Genomic DNA, 15,225 nt, shown 5'->3' with positions numbered 1-15,225 from the left:
TTCAGGGCTTATGGTGTCTCCAGCCGTGGAGAACACCCTCTCAGATGGGGTTGAGGAAGCCTGCACACAGAGGTAGTTTTCAGCCAGTCCAGATAGCAAGGGCAGCGTATCTTGCTTGTTCCACCACCACAGTGTGGCGCTATCCCTGCAGGGGATGGAGGGGAAGCTTTTATAGAGCTGGATTTCCTGATCTACCCTCTGGGCCAAGGAAAGACGGGGCTTTGATTCACAAAGTGACCGCAGCTCGTTGTCTTCCTCCTCGAATAGTTCTTCCAACTTGCGTAACTTGCGTAACTTGTGTAACTTACGTAACTTACGTAAAAAACGTGACGTAAGTCGTGCTCCCCAGAGCCGGCGCTCTAGGCTCTGGTGCTGCGGGAATCGAAAAAAGAATCGTTCAGCGAGCTGCCAAACGATGCCATGGAATCGGAAAATACGGAACCGGTTCTGAACAGGAACCGGTTTTCGATTCCCATCCCTATTTGGTTATCTTAAGAATATGATAGACTGAGGGTTTGCTTTTCCTGGTACGAGTATATGGCATAATGAACATGGAAAGAGAACATTCGAAAAACATTCGCCAAAGTGGAACCTTCAGACACCATCTCTTTGTCAGCTGAAACATTTGCAAATGTCACAGGAGATAAATCATGTCACGGTCTTGGTTCTGTTAAGTTTTCTTTTGAGTTTTTTTTTTTTTTACTTTGATCCATGTTCATCTTTGGTTTTTAGTTTTATTGGTTTAATTCCTATTTTGTTGTGTTTTCTGGATGTATTTGAGCTCTTAGGTTTTTCTTGATTGCTCTCTGTTGCCCTCTTGTGTTGGTCTCCTTTTCCCTAGTTCCCTTCTAGAATCCTCAGTTCACACCTGCTCCCAATTAGCTCCTTAGTGCTGTCTTTGTTCAGTTTTCCATATATACTCTCCCTGTTCAGTTCCTCAGTGCTGGTTGCTCGTCTTTTCCTGGCTTCCAACGTGAGTTTTCCCATGAAGTTGTCTGGTTTTTGGTTCCATGTATTTTGCACTTTGTTTTTTTTATTTTTTTCCCTCAGTTATTAGATTAAATGCTCAAATCTAAAATAATTAAAAGGTAGGGATGGTTATGTTTTATTTATTTTCTTTCCATTTAACTTAATTATTAAGTAGGAAAAAGGTTGAAATATATTTCGACTATGTCGCATTACAGAAAAAAGAATTATTTCAACAATAATATATGAAATAAGAAAGTCATAAAACAAACCCTGGATTCTTCTAACTACGTAAGCTGTTATCAATAGCAGGTGAGACGTTGGTTGATTCTAGCTAATCTAGTTGATGGATCTGATCATCACATATTACATCCAAAACAATGAAAAACCTATTTTTAGATAGAGATGTTGGCTTTATCAAAGTACAACATACACCTCATTAAAGGTTATTTTCAAAAGGTACTTTTATTTAGATAGAGTCGCATGAAGCACCTTTATCCACTGTTAAAGTTGTTATTCATTGAGCTCCATTTACAAATGATTTGGCTTTAAAACTGGACTATTTTAAGAACAAGACTGTCTTTGAGTATTATACAGCTGGATCCTATTTAAAAGCCTTGTTCTGTCTTGTGTATGTTTGAGGATCTTTCAGGTTTCACGCACACCCTCGCATGCTGGGAATCCAACGAGCAGCGAAACACACATCCTGCTGTTGCACACACTGTATACACGCTCCCATAGACATAGGAAGATTTACAATATGCTGGGGGGGCATAAATCACACATAGTCTAAACCCATGGATCACTATTGATGCTAGTGGAAACAATGGGTTTTAATGGTCTATAATTGTTTACAGGCGTAGTTTATCTGCAGACAGAACAGAACACATGGCCGAACACCACAAGAGGATTTTCTTTATTTCTCCCTTTTTGTCTGATTTTTTTTCTTTGTTTTTCATTTTATTTCTCTGTAAGGACGTTTTGCTTATATTTTTTGTTTTTGATTGAAAGTCAGGAAAGATGAAAGGAAGGAAATGTGTCATAAGGAGGCAAAGGTAGGAAGGAAACAACATAAACATGGGAAACTGAACATAGGACTGAAATGCAGATAGGAGTTTTAATGCTTGTTTTCTGTTTTCCATACAAATCCAGGCGGCACTGTAACTCAGAAACACTTTTTTTTTCTCATCTGAAGCCAGAGAGGGAATGGATCTTGGACCGCTGTTGTGTTACCAGAGTAAAAACAGATTCAAAATCATTGCAGCAGCTTTTAAAACATATACATTGAGTCCTTGTAAAACTTGGTGGAAAAAACAAACATTGATGGAGTTTACATCAAATGTTAAAACCTTTGAACATGTCAAATGTCCATCTATTTATGGCTAATTCTGGGCTGATGGGATTGTTTTAAAATACAGTTAATAGCTTAAGGATTCTTCTCTCTTTATGCACGAATAAATAGAAATGAAGCGTTTTTAACTTTTTTTTCTTTGCATCACTTTGAAGTTTGTATAAGGTCCTATAATTTGTATAAGTTATTAGATTAAGTTATAAAGTCCTGCCTGGACATAATAACTACACTTTTAAAGATTTCTTACTTTTTTTCTTATATTTTGCGCTAAAACTCAGCTCATCCTTTAGAATCTAGTCTTATTAACTTAAATTTATTACTTCTCTACAATTTCACAACACCCTGCCATTTTTTAAATGCTCACATCCAGTCATATTTAAGGCGATTAAAGCAAATCTCCAGGTTTCCTGTGAAGCCTCTACATCTTTGTGAATAGTTGGTCAGCAGCCAGGCCTTCCATCCCTTCCTCCTCTGCTAATATCTTCCTTTGGAACTCCTAAAAAAGGAAACAGGACTTTAGAGAATTAAAGGGATTTTATTGTAAAGGACTTTAGGAAAGTTATGATAATGAGCTTTGAAACTGAAAATAGATAATTTCCAGATTCCTAGGGCAAAAATGAAAAACTTCTCCTTTGGTCACATTACAACCATAATCTAATATTTAAAATTACAATTTTTTGGGGATGAACCAAGAAAGGTTATGGGTATGTTTTGTATATGAGCAGCTACAGTTATGGCTGCATGACAACAGGTTTCAATTCTCCACCTGAGCTTGTTTTGATCAATCTTTCTAGCTCCCCCAGTCCTCCAAAGAGCTTTGGATGCCTCAACTCTAGATCTGTAGCTGCAGAAGCTGTAACTGTGATGTTTCATGTCCTATAGTCTACAATAAGGCAGATGCTTCATTTGACACTAGCAGTTTGCAGTTGAGAAACAGATGATATGAGGGAAAGCTCAGGATCTACAGGGGCCAAACGGTTACCTCCCCTCCAGCTCTGCTTGTTGCACTTTCTGTCACTATATCCTTGCTTTAACCATGGATGTTCATGACAATACACAGTAAAATAAAAACCATAAAAGAAAAAACCAATTAATATTATAAATTGACTTTCTTGTTTTCCATGACAAAGCTTATGGTTCATCATTCGCTTATTTTTTGTTATCCTAACTGCACAATAAACATGAAAAAGAAAAAAAAAATTTTTTTCATGCTTGTATCTATTCACAAACCAGTATTTCATGCTCTTCTGCATGCTCGTCTCATTTTTCCTCCCCTCACCCTGAATCTGTGGATTCTGGTCAGCCGGTCCTGCAGAGTCTTTTCCTGGCTGCAGGTCACCTCTGCTATGTGAGTCCTCCACTGCTGCTCCTTTTCCTATAAAACAAAACTGCATTTCTCACATACATTTGTATAAACAAACAACATTAAAAAAATTTCATTGTACTGTTGAAGAGGCTGCAGATAGAACACAGTGACTTAGTCTATGCTGGTGTTTGTGGTCTATGCTGTCTTTTAAAACATTGCGCCAGAGGTGTGCACATACTTTTTGAAGTGCAGGGGCAGAAAAAAAAGGGCACATATAGAGCATGTTTGCTATTCCATCTCCCAAGAGGGCACTTTAGCACAGTTTTCAGCTCTCAAAGGGGCTCTTTAACACATGCTTTGGTACAAGTACCCTCCTGAGAGGGTACTTATTTGCAGTTTTGCTCCTTAGAGGGAACTTTAACACATGTTTTGGTTCCCAAGGAGGTCCTTAGCACATTTTTTGGCTCCCGAGAGAGTACTTGATTGCAATTTAGCACGTGTTTTGACTGTCAAGAGGGCACTTTAGCACAATTTTCAGCTCTCAAAGGGGCACTTTAAAACATGCTTTGGTACAAGTACCCTCCTGAGAGGGTACTTATTTGCAGTTTTGCTCCTTAGCACATTTTTTGGCTCCCGAGAGAGTGCTTGATTGCAATTTAGCACATGTTTTTGCTCCTGAGAGGGCTATTTAGCACATGTTTTTTGCTTCCAAGGGTGACTTAAGCATTTTTGCTCCTCCTGAGAGGGCACTTTAGGGCAGTTTATTACTTTCCGCAAAAGTTTAAAAAGTTTAATACGTTTTAAGCTCAATGCCATGCTAATGAAGAACTTCCACCATATTGGTGTTCCACAACTATCCCCTGAAATTGTGTATAACTGCTTTAAAATGAACAAACTCCATATTTAACATTGACCATAAAGACCCTTTAAGAGCTGAACCTTGATAACCCTCCATTTTGTAGCCAAACTCTGCATTCTTATTTGTATGTGATCAGTTTGATTTGCAGAACTGGTAAAATATTGTGTCTTTCTTGGTTTCAGCAGCAACCTCTCAATTGATGCCAATATAAACTGCAATGGTGTAAATAAGTTGTTTTTTCGTCTGCATCTACTGATTTTCCAAGTGTTTCTAGGTATTGTTCAGGTTTATTGTTTTTTTTTTTATGAACAACCAAATCTATTTTGTTCTTTCTTACAATCTTCTGAAAAAAGAAAAAAGAAAGGATCTTTCTATATATATATATATATATATGAGCACCCTGTATAAGACATTTTTTAATAATTAACAACAGTCTGGAAATCCCCCAGGTACAACACTATATCAGAACATAAGTTTTACTAGTGTTACACCGCAGGCTCCTAAGTAGATGTGAAATGAAAAGTGCTGCGGCTGGAGGCAGTTTACCCCTGACCTCAAATTGGTCTCCCTTGGATCAACTTTCTGTGTGTGCTTGTATGTTTTTAGGGGAAAAAAATTGTATGTGCCTGAAAAAAGACGGAATTGGTAATATTTTGTCCTCGTGTATTGAAGACTTGACATGGGATACATGTGAAATGGCAAGGCGCAATTCCTCCAGGTGACCTTTGCCTGCCATCGATTAACATTTCTGTCATGCTGCGTACTTGTGTATGTGTGTATGTGTGTGTGTGTATATGTGTGTGTGTGTGTGCGACTGTTTCAACAGCTGTAGATTATAGAGGAAGTTGATGTTAGCAAGGGAGACATTTAGTTTGATGTCTGTCATTCTAAAGAAGAAGACAAGCTTAAACACATGTGGAGGAGGTGAAAGCAGTTAAGCCTTTACCGCTTCAACATTGTACCGGACATAAGCACTTACTCTAGTGCTATTTTCTGAAGGAACTGCCAGTACATGCTATTTGCAATCTGTCACAAAATGGTGATTTGTTTAATCTATTTTTGAATATGAAAATGTAATGGATTTAGCCATGCATAGATAAATTCAAGTATTATTTAGTGCCTCAGATTAAAAGAGAGTACAGCTGGCCATGTGGCTTCATTGAAAGCTGCTGCTGCCGCAGTGCATGCTGGGACAGCTGTCAATTTCAAGAATGGGCAAGTCTGCTCTGATGCATACTTGGTAAATAGGAAGGGGCGAGAACGATATCCGGGGACTCTGTCCATTCTCTGTCTAATGTTCTTGTGAATTGAGCTGAGGCTGATGACGTTTCACGAGTACACAAGCACACGAGCACACGAGAACGCACAAGTACAAAGATTAAGAAATGGCCCTTGTTATTTATTTCTTTTTTTTTTCAATGGCGAGTTTTGGACATTCACAGCATTTGTGTAATGCTTGCCTTCTTTTCCAGAAAGGCTACAGTCCCAGTTTGACCATTGCCACTCACGTGTGTCCGCTGTGTAATAATGCCTTTAATACACAGCAGTCAGAGTTCCTTTTCTACCCTGGAAAGTGTTCCTACTGTTGACATCACTAAAGGTGAAGAGGTAGGAGCTAATAATAAGCGGTAGAAGCTACAATTTGAGGTATTCACTTAGAGCCACGGTCTTGCTTTTAGTTGCCTTTGGCCAAAATGTGCCATATGATAAAAGTTGCCTTGCCTTGATTTAGCCACCAGGGGGACTGATTTAGTAGGACATACTTTTCTTCATAAAAACAGGGGATAAAAAAAAAAAACAGTTACAAGCCAAAACCTTTTGAAACTTACCAATCGTGATTACAGATAACAACCCAAACTCATGCCTGCTGAGTGCCGCCTGTGTATGTTGGCAAGCATGTGGTTTCATTCTCAACAGACTGTTGAGAGGAATCTCACTACTTTTATAATGAAGCCAGTACAAACAGACCTTTTGCTGTACTCTCTGCATGCATAGGCATGGAATTGACTGGTTTGCAAGGTATCCCTCCCGAAAAGCAGGAGTTCTACGTGGTTGAGTCACCATTAAAAAAACAACAGGAACCAAACACATACTTTCACAATTGAGGATCACTTTTAGAGATGTTGAAGAACTTTAGCACTAATTGGATTTGATAACTGATGCATTGCAGATATTTTTCCAGTGTGAAGGGGGCACAGCACTAAGATTCTAGCATGAATAATTGGTCAAGACATTAAATATCCTAGGGTGACCAAACGTCCGTATTTCCCGGGACATATCCGTATTTCACGTCCTGTCCTGGGCGTCCCAAGTTTTTTTTAGAAAGTGAGGAAATGTCCTGATTTTTTAAATTACCATAATTGGACCATTAAATTTACAGGCAGTAGGGCACTGCGCACGACGCTGCGTGTGACGTAATCCCTGAGCCGCGTCAGTGCGGGCAGCCCTGTTCTTAATCAGAGGCTCTGTTCGAAAACCTGGGCTGCATCCTCCAAGGACGCGGTCTACCTAGACTGGATCCTTCGAAGTCCTTGAAAATAAGGAGGCCGGAAGAGTTTTGTCTGTAAATTCGAACAGGTCTACCCTTCGGCGGGTTTTACCGCCGTATGCTCTGTTGCTTAGCAACCGTGAAAGTTGACACACAAAGCAGGAAAAGAATGAATACCGAGGTTTTCAAAACTGTTTATTTATTTATTTAAAAAAAAAAGTTAAAGTGAACAAAGACTACATTAACAAGAATCCAGAGTGGAATAAATGTTTCAACAGCCGGGACCAGGAACAAATCAAATCAAATGTAATGATAGAAACCTTAGTCAGTTAAATAACCTGCTGCTGTCATTCTGCACATCTCTGATGTTGCTCCTTTTTTCAAATATCCATTATTGTAAAAATGTCCATAGCTGCATATTGGTTATTTATTCTCCATTTTTATATTGTTCAAACACTTTACAGAATTGTATTTTTTATATTTTAACTCTTCCCTATTATGTTATTCTTATACATTTTTCTAAGGTCCTCATTTGTGTGACCATTTTTAATAATCTTTCTGCTGCTGTAAATTTGCCCATTGTGGGACAATAAAGGGATTTTCTATTCCATAAAAGGGTTAGAAATATGTAAGTAAATCTAAACAATGAACGTACAAAATATATCTGCAAAATCTCTAATATTCAAAAACAAAAAATCCTTAGTTAAGCATATTGTGCAAAACAACAATAAAAAAAATTAAACTCCTATCAGATTTATAGTTCCCACTCTGTAGATTTATTAGAATCTGTCCTTAAATTACAGCCAAACCCATTTACACAGTAACAGATGAAAACTTTTAGATAAATCAAACATTACAGCCACATATCTGACTCTATAACCATTAAAACAACTATTTTCATTCATTTCAGATGGAACTATTCACAGACTTGTATTATATCAAGCTGAACTTCCAATATTCACCACTGTTCGGCGCCAAGTAACATTTCCTCTGATCAATGAGCAAATCCCGATGATGAGACATTGTTTCTTTCATTGTGCATTTTTAATAAATATATTTTGAATAAAATTATCGTCTGTTATTGGAGTTATTGCTGTTGACTTTTACTGAAAAGCATTTCTAATAAATTAACTGTAAATATGATGTTATTGTAGGATTATGTAGGCCTAGGTTAAGTTAGTGCACGCCACAGACCCCCCAAAAGCCCGTTAATCAGCTTTCAATTAAAATCAGCTGTGCTGGAGAAAGGAAACCTCTAAAAACTGGAGGACAGGGGGCCTCGAGGACCGAGGTTGGGGATGCCTGGTCTATGGTGTAGTCCAGTGGTCTCCAACCCTGGTCCTCAAGATCTACTGTCCTACAGATTTTAGATGCATCCCTGCTTCAACACAGCTGAATCAAATGAATGGCTTGAAAAGGTAATTAATCATTTGATTCAGCTGTGTTGAAGCAGGGATGCATCTAAAATCTGTAGGACAGTAGATCTTGAGGACCAGGGTTGGAGACCACTGGTGTAGTCTATTTGAGCAGTGGCCTATCTGTGGCTGAGAGGAATCGGTTGATAAGCTCATCAGGAAGACCAGCTCTGTGATTGGATGCCCCCTGGACTCAGTGCAGGTGATGGGAAACAAAACGACAAAAAATAAAATAAAATCTCTGTTAGATTATGTCTCCCACTCCATCCATGAAGTTGTTTCTGAACTTGAGAGCTCCTATATGCACAAAGGAGCATTATATCAGATCTCTCCATTAAAAATACAGTAAAAGCTAAATAACTATTTGGTGAGCTTTTTTGGAAGCGAAGTAGCTTTATTGTCTCTGGAGAGTCTGAGGAATTTTATTCTCTCATTTCTGAAACAAACTTACTTGCAAACTTAATAGGTAAGCATTGTACTTTTCCTGCCAGGGGTCTAAATTTGGAAAAATTATGCATTGCCAAATTCCCGAACTATCATTAGTTGATGGCTGCACAGTCTGGTTTTAAATGAGCAGTTTGTATGCATGTAACTTGTCTTGAAGTATATATGTCTAAAGGTCTTCATAGGGAGTCAAAGGAAAGTAAAGCCAATACTAAGGGTTACTTTCCTTGTCCTGAGGGTTCCTGTCTGAACAGAAACAGCTGACCACATCCTTTTGCTGACCTGATGCACTCCTGTCAGAATACAGGCCTTCCCAGCTGTGTTGTTATGTGTGTACATTCCACATTCTGTTGTGGAGGTGGTCTACGTTATTTAAAATGAAGCCACACGTTGATCTTGCAGCTATTTCCTTTTTCCTAAGTGCCAAATGTGTTCCTGCTGCCTGCTACGTGTGTGTTCGCTTGTGTTTGTCTGTGCAGGCGTAACCGACTGATAAGACCTGACTGTGGGCCAGAGTTTCCATGTTTCCATGGGAGTGAATCTGATTTAGCCTGCAGCTGAGTGAACCTGGATGACAATTTAACACTCTTCGATGCGGGTTTACTCCACTGCGAGGTTGTTTAGCCTCATCTTTCTTGCCAACAGAATAAAAAAAAACAGGCAGGGGCCATAATATGTATAAGCCTACTGATCCATGCCTAACCAGCCAGGATAATTTACAGAATAACAGTGATTGCATTAAAGTTTTGTACTGGAAAATCAAACCTATTGAAGGTTTTGTTTGGGAACTTTACCACTGATGTGTAAGTTAGACATGGATTACAGATAAAACAAGTTGGAGGAGAAGCAGGCTCACTGCCCAGCGCAACGTTCTGTCAGGGATGGACAGATCAAAAACATGTGCTCTCTGTTGTATGGAGTGAAATTCTTTCCATTGGTGTTTACAAGCAAACGTCACGTTAGGAAAATTTGTAAATGGAAGTTTTTGAAACAGTTATAAAAAAAAAATCTCCTTTTGTAAATGTTAGTTTAATATATGCTGTCCAGAAACTTATTAACAAAGAAATTTATTGTAACTTTATTTTTCTTAGATTCTATTAAAAAAAAAAAAGAAAAAAGAAAATTTTGCATTTTTTAAAATTTTATTTCTTCAAATTACAAATGGTATTTTACAGACCACATTCTCGGGGTGATCTTTCTCATAGGGATGAGAATCAAAGACACATTTCTATTGGTCTGTTAGGTTTTAGCAAATCTGACAGAGTGTTTGTACTGAACTTAACGTGAAGAATTATCTGTGGCTGTTTCCGAACATCCGCCCGAATCACTATATAGGACACTATATAATGGTTAAGCAAATTCAAACAAGCGTCAGAACGTCTAGTGGATGAAACAGTAGTGGACTCAAAATTTCCCAAAATGCACCTTGAAAAGATGAGCAGATATATCACAGAAGGGTTTACAAGAGCTCTTTACGCAAAGCCTCATGGGATATGTTGTAGCGGCGACAAATAACAAAGATGGTACAGGCACCGGATCCGGAGTCAGGTGACCAATGGGGAGGGAAAAGTAGTGATCATCTGTCCGAAAGGTCACTATGAAGTCCACTATATATAACAGTTTCCAGGCACAGGACCCCCAAACCGATGGTGAGATGTGAGATATAAATATATATATATTAGGGATGGAACAGTTTATGAAAACCGTCTGTACCGTTCGGTTCGACTGTCTCGGTTCGATTTGCGTGTGTTGCGTTTACACTCCAGAGCAGAAGGTGGCGGTACTGCGACCAAAGCCAACCACCAGTAGTAAACAAGAAGAAGAAGAAGCGAAGCAGCGTTGCAGGGTGTAGCTGAAAAAAATCAGTTGTTATGGAGAATTGTGTGGGTATGGCGAGTGGGAAAGAACAGGAGTTGGAAGACGCGCCAGCAGCACTTTATAGGTCTGCTGTATGGGACCACTTTGCATTTAGAGTGACCTACGATGACGCCAGAAAGAAAGTTGTGGATAAAAGTGCAACAGTGTGCAAGCATTGTGCAACACGTTTTGTTTATGCTAACAGCAACATGACCAACATGTCATGCTAACCCCGAAATCCCTCATACTCCGTCAGCAACCCCCGCTCCGCCCCGCTGCGCTCCAGACCGGCTGCTCAAAGCAAAGCCTACAGCCTCCACTGTGGCTCCCGTCCGCTCCGCTCTGAGTTCCTTGGAGATGGTAGACAGCATGCGCGAGATCATTAAATTCAAAGCAGCAAAACATACGGAAATGATCCAGGGTTTCCGCGGATCATTAAAAATAATTACAATTCATTATTTTTTGGGGGATTTTTTCATTCATTGCATACATTTTTATGGGATTTCGGTGTAACAATCAACATATACCGAATCGAACCGAACCGAAAACCGTGACCACGAAACCGTGAACCGAGCCGAACCGTGGATTTTGTGAACCGTTCCACCCCTAATATATATATATATATATATATATATATATATATATATATATATATATACACAACAACAACAAAAAAACAACAAAAAAATAGGATTTATTAAAACAAACTTTGAAAATATAAAATATTAAGAATACATTTGAGAGAAAAAATTATTCTAAAAAAATTTTTATTTGAAAATATAAATGATCAATAATTAATTTGAAAAGAAAAAAAAAAACTAAATCTAAAAATAAACAGAGAGAAAAGTTTGGGCTTCAAATATCTGGTCATTAGCAGGAAGCCTTCACTGAAAGCACTCCAGACTATTAATGGCTTCCCTCCAAACTCCTCAGCCTTTTGCTCCCCCTGAGATCCCGGGCTGCTACTAACTGCGTTGACAGCTAGAATTATCTGTCAATACACCAGTCAGTCACAGTTACTACTGCTTGGCTGCTGCGTGCAACCTGTGTATGAGTCTTGGCAAGCGTGTGGTCTCATCATGCCGGTGAGGAAAAAACAAGCTGTTGAGGTTGGGCTCCTATTACTTAATAATTGAAACTTTCATGTGGTGCCAAAAATTTGGAAATAAAAAAATGCAGTTTGCTTTTACAGATGTACAGACTTGTTTCAGTAAGTGTGTGTGTTTTTTAATAACCTTCTTGCTTTCCTCTATTGCTCTGAGTCGTTCTCTTTCCTGCTGCTCCCATGCCAAACGCCGGCGGGCCTGATGCATGGAGACATGAACACTTAGATATTTGCTCTTACTGGAATTAGATGTCATGATAGGTCGTATCTCTTACCCTTGCATCTTTGTTTTCCTTCCAGTCGTCCTCCAAATGCACCTTGTTTTCTGTGGAGCTTTTAGTGAAGCCTCCTGATGTTCCCAGAAATGCATAGTCTTCCTCTTTACACAAACTCCTCATTGACTAGAACCAGACAGACAACTTCTATCAGTATCAGCGAGATCTTTATCTCAAAAAGTAATATCAGCAACACGGGAGGGACGGTCAGGTCAGGTGGTCTGAAAATAAGAAGCTAAATCTATAATAAATTGTTTTTTTTCTCTGCTGACTGAATTATGTAATGATGAGATTTAACTCTTACTTTACAAAATCAGCAGATAAGCTGCTGTGGAATGCTGCACAGCTATCTGCAGCAGGAAGTTAGAAAAGATGTGATTGAGTCCTTATTTAAAATTCTCTTTCTTTTTAATGGATTTAAAAAAAAATAAACCTTAAAATCTGTGTTTATTAAAATGCTCACTTATAGCAAGTTTTTCTGGCTGATTGTTCTTTTAGGAAGTCTTTTCATCAATTTCAACAATGCAGCTGCAGATTATATACTATATCTTTGCTGTTGACAGTTGTTAGACTTTTATTGTAATTTTGTATACGGTACACAGACTGTGTAAACAAAATTACATTTCCATTTCTTAAATTGCCGCAGTGAACAAATGTAAAAAGAGTGGGAGAAAAAAAAATGTTGCAAAAATAGTTCAGAGCATTAGATATATATATAGTGCAATTATGCAGTATTTTGGTTTGATGTATCAGTATGATGCAGAGTCTGTGACACGATTTAGAGATTTGTTGTTAGTGTAATGTTCTTGTCCTAAAAGAAGCTTCTAGAAGCCGATTCCTTAACCGGCTGTTTTCAATGCAGAAGTAGCTCTACTTTGAGCTCTCACCGAGTTTCAACTAAACAATTCTGGAAATGTATACATTATTTATTTATTTTTAATTCTTCCCAATGGACAAGTTTAACATTGATGTGGACTCAGAGTATTCCTATCTTTAAAACTTATCCACATTCGTCGGTCAACCTTCTTCTTTGTGATTTTAATCTGTTTATTTTATATTTACAACTCTTAGTCGAATTTGATTCTCTCTAGTCAAGTTTTTAACCCACAGTTCAATCTGAAAAACTCACTCAGAGAGAAAAGACAAGTAGAAGAAATATATTTATACAATTATTTTAGTCTTTGGCGCTCAGACCTTGGCAGGAAACATAGCGCTTAATTTTTATAGATATGCATGAACAGGAGCAAAGAACAGGGCTGTTTCCCCCCAGGCCTGAAACTGGTGGTGGTGGAGTGGAGATGAAGTTGGTCAGTCTGTAGACTACTGGTTAACAAGACGGTCTGCTGAGCTTTATGGGGAGATCCAGTGGATTGGAGATGATACTAGAGCTTCACTCAGGGACCTGGAAGATGGAAGTCCAGCTTGGATAATACAGGTTGAGAGAACCTGTCCATGATGAGCAAGCATGAAGCGACAGTAGAGAGGAAAAACTCCCCATTGGGAAGAAACCTCTGGCAGGACTGGCAAACTTTCACTGACTGAAGCAAGGATTCTAAAAATATGTGTTGTTCCATCCTGATTATATCCTTAATTTAATCTAAAGAAGCTGTTCTCTCCGAAGAAACTGCAAACAGTATAAAACATTTTTTTAGATTTTTAATCTAGCATATAGTTTAAAAAGAGTTGATGTCAACCAGATCTCCATCTCCTGGCATTTTAACTGTTGGTTGAGTTTCTGTCAAGGTCTGTATTTCAAAGTTTTCCGCTTTACTTGCTATAGAGAATCACATCATCGTGTTAGGATTAAGGAAATAAAGAGATGGATTTCCCTTCATGGTACATAAAATAAAGTAGCATATAAAATGATTTTATTATCATAGCTTTACATTAGAGCATGCTGAAGGAAACCACATGCGGTGCAAAAGCGAGTTAGCTGGATTAGAAAAAGGCAGAGCAGTTTTACATAATATTATTCTTAAAAGATGCTCGGTATCAAACAATAATTGCAGGATTAAAAAATCAGATTAAAGTGATTATAAGTATCTATTTCAATCTAATGTTTTTAATTAACACACCTTCGACATGGGGATACTTCGGAACCGCTTCAGGTGAGTCATTTTCCAGGCTTGTAGCCCCTAATGCAGATAAGCACAATCTAATCTAAGTTCAATTCAATTTAAATTGCAGAAACATTCTAGCAAAATCTTAAGGTGAGAAAAAGATCATCTACTCACCTGTTTCCCACATAAAGTGTCTCTTCTCTCCTATTGCATGTATATCTACTGATAAAACCCCCTCTGAATGCTTCCTCTGACCAGTTTTGTTATGAGGTGCAGTTGTGTCCTCATCAGGATCTTGTCCCATCAGATCAGCCTTATGAAGGTTTTGACCAGTGAAAGGCCTCAGCTGACGCTACAGTCATTTCCACAGGAGGGTGACAGATATGCCACTTATCCACTAATAAAATCTGAAGATGCTAAAGGGGGATATGGGATCATTATGCTGGCATGTTGCAATTTTTTGCTGTAGTGGAACACTAATTACACAACACTGTTTATTTTTATATATGATAAAATTTGCTTTTGTTTTAAATAACTTTATAAACTTTTTAGTAATCAATTTTTGGTCATTTTAATAAATCTATTTAAAAAAAAAAAAAAAATTTGCAATGCTAATATTTTTTTCAGTAGGTTGCTAATAGGGAGTCACAGTAGTTCCTAGAATTCCTAAACGTAGAATATCAGGAAGTTCAACTACCAGTTTTAGTCCTTGAGCAGGACACCTGGTTAGTTTTAAGGCTAGTCTTAAAATCTTTTTTGACAAAGCGCATTGTGTCTTGGATTACCCTGAGCTATCTCTATAGTTATGCTACTATAGGCGTAGGCTGCTGGAGGACATAGGGACCATTTTTCATCATTCTATTTCTATTCTTCATTTCTGCATTATTTATTAGTTTAAACTCTAACCTTATGTTCTATCTGCTTCATCTAGCCTAGTTCTCTTTAGCTGTGATCCCATCCTGGAGGGAGGCATTAGCTGGGCTGCTGGCCTCAACAACATTTACCATAGATGATAGAATCTGGCCCGTTCTTCAGGACTTATTTAAATAGTTAATAGAAATCATACAGATCAGTGTGATCAGTAAATAAAAAGTTATAG

General features: G+C 38.2%; 1 protein-coding gene across 1 annotated transcript; it reads right to left on the bottom strand.

Annotated features, from left to right (window-relative positions):
• Window positions 1–2,058: 2,058 nt before the first annotated feature.
• Window positions 2,059–14,438, bottom strand: LOC119781445 (U2 small nuclear ribonucleoprotein auxiliary factor 35 kDa subunit-related protein 1-like). The gene is made up of 6 exons (XM_038281920.1): window positions 14,301–14,438; window positions 14,142–14,201; window positions 12,067–12,192; window positions 11,922–11,990; window positions 3,597–3,692; window positions 2,059–2,813 (listed from the first exon to the last, which is right to left on the bottom strand). The coding sequence occupies exons 2-6, from the start codon at window positions 14,181–14,183 to the stop codon at window positions 2,736–2,738; spliced, it is 411 nt and encodes a 136-aa protein (XP_038137848.1). The 5' UTR covers window positions 14,184–14,201; window positions 14,301–14,438; the 3' UTR covers window positions 2,059–2,735.
• Between the last annotated feature and the right edge of the window lie 787 nt (window positions 14,439–15,225).

This window comes from Cyprinodon tularosa, unplaced genomic scaffold (assembly GCF_016077235.1).
Source record: "Cyprinodon tularosa strain WSP-4 unplaced genomic scaffold, ASM1607723v1 ctg177, whole genome shotgun sequence".
NCBI classification, from domain to species: domain Eukaryota; kingdom Metazoa; phylum Chordata; class Actinopteri; order Cyprinodontiformes; family Cyprinodontidae; genus Cyprinodon; species Cyprinodon tularosa.
Note: the sequence above shows the minus strand (reverse complement) of the source record. Positions and strands in the feature narration are given on the sequence as shown.

What these genes read in the sequence shown, in the direction of transcription:
- LOC119781445 (XM_038281920.1), bottom strand. Translation starts at nt 14,183, where the DNA reads ATGACTCACCTGAAGCGGTTCCGAAGTATCCCCATGTCGAAG. An exon ending in GAAGTATCCCCATGTCGAAG is followed by an intron (nt 12,193 to 14,141) that starts GTGTGTTAATTA and finishes GTCTGGTTCTAG; the next exon opens with TCAATGAGGAGTTTGTGTAA. An exon ending in AGGAAAACAAAGATGCAAGG is followed by an intron (nt 11,991 to 12,066) that starts GTAAGAGATACG and finishes TCCATGCATCAG; the next exon opens with GCCCGCCGGCGTTTGGCATG.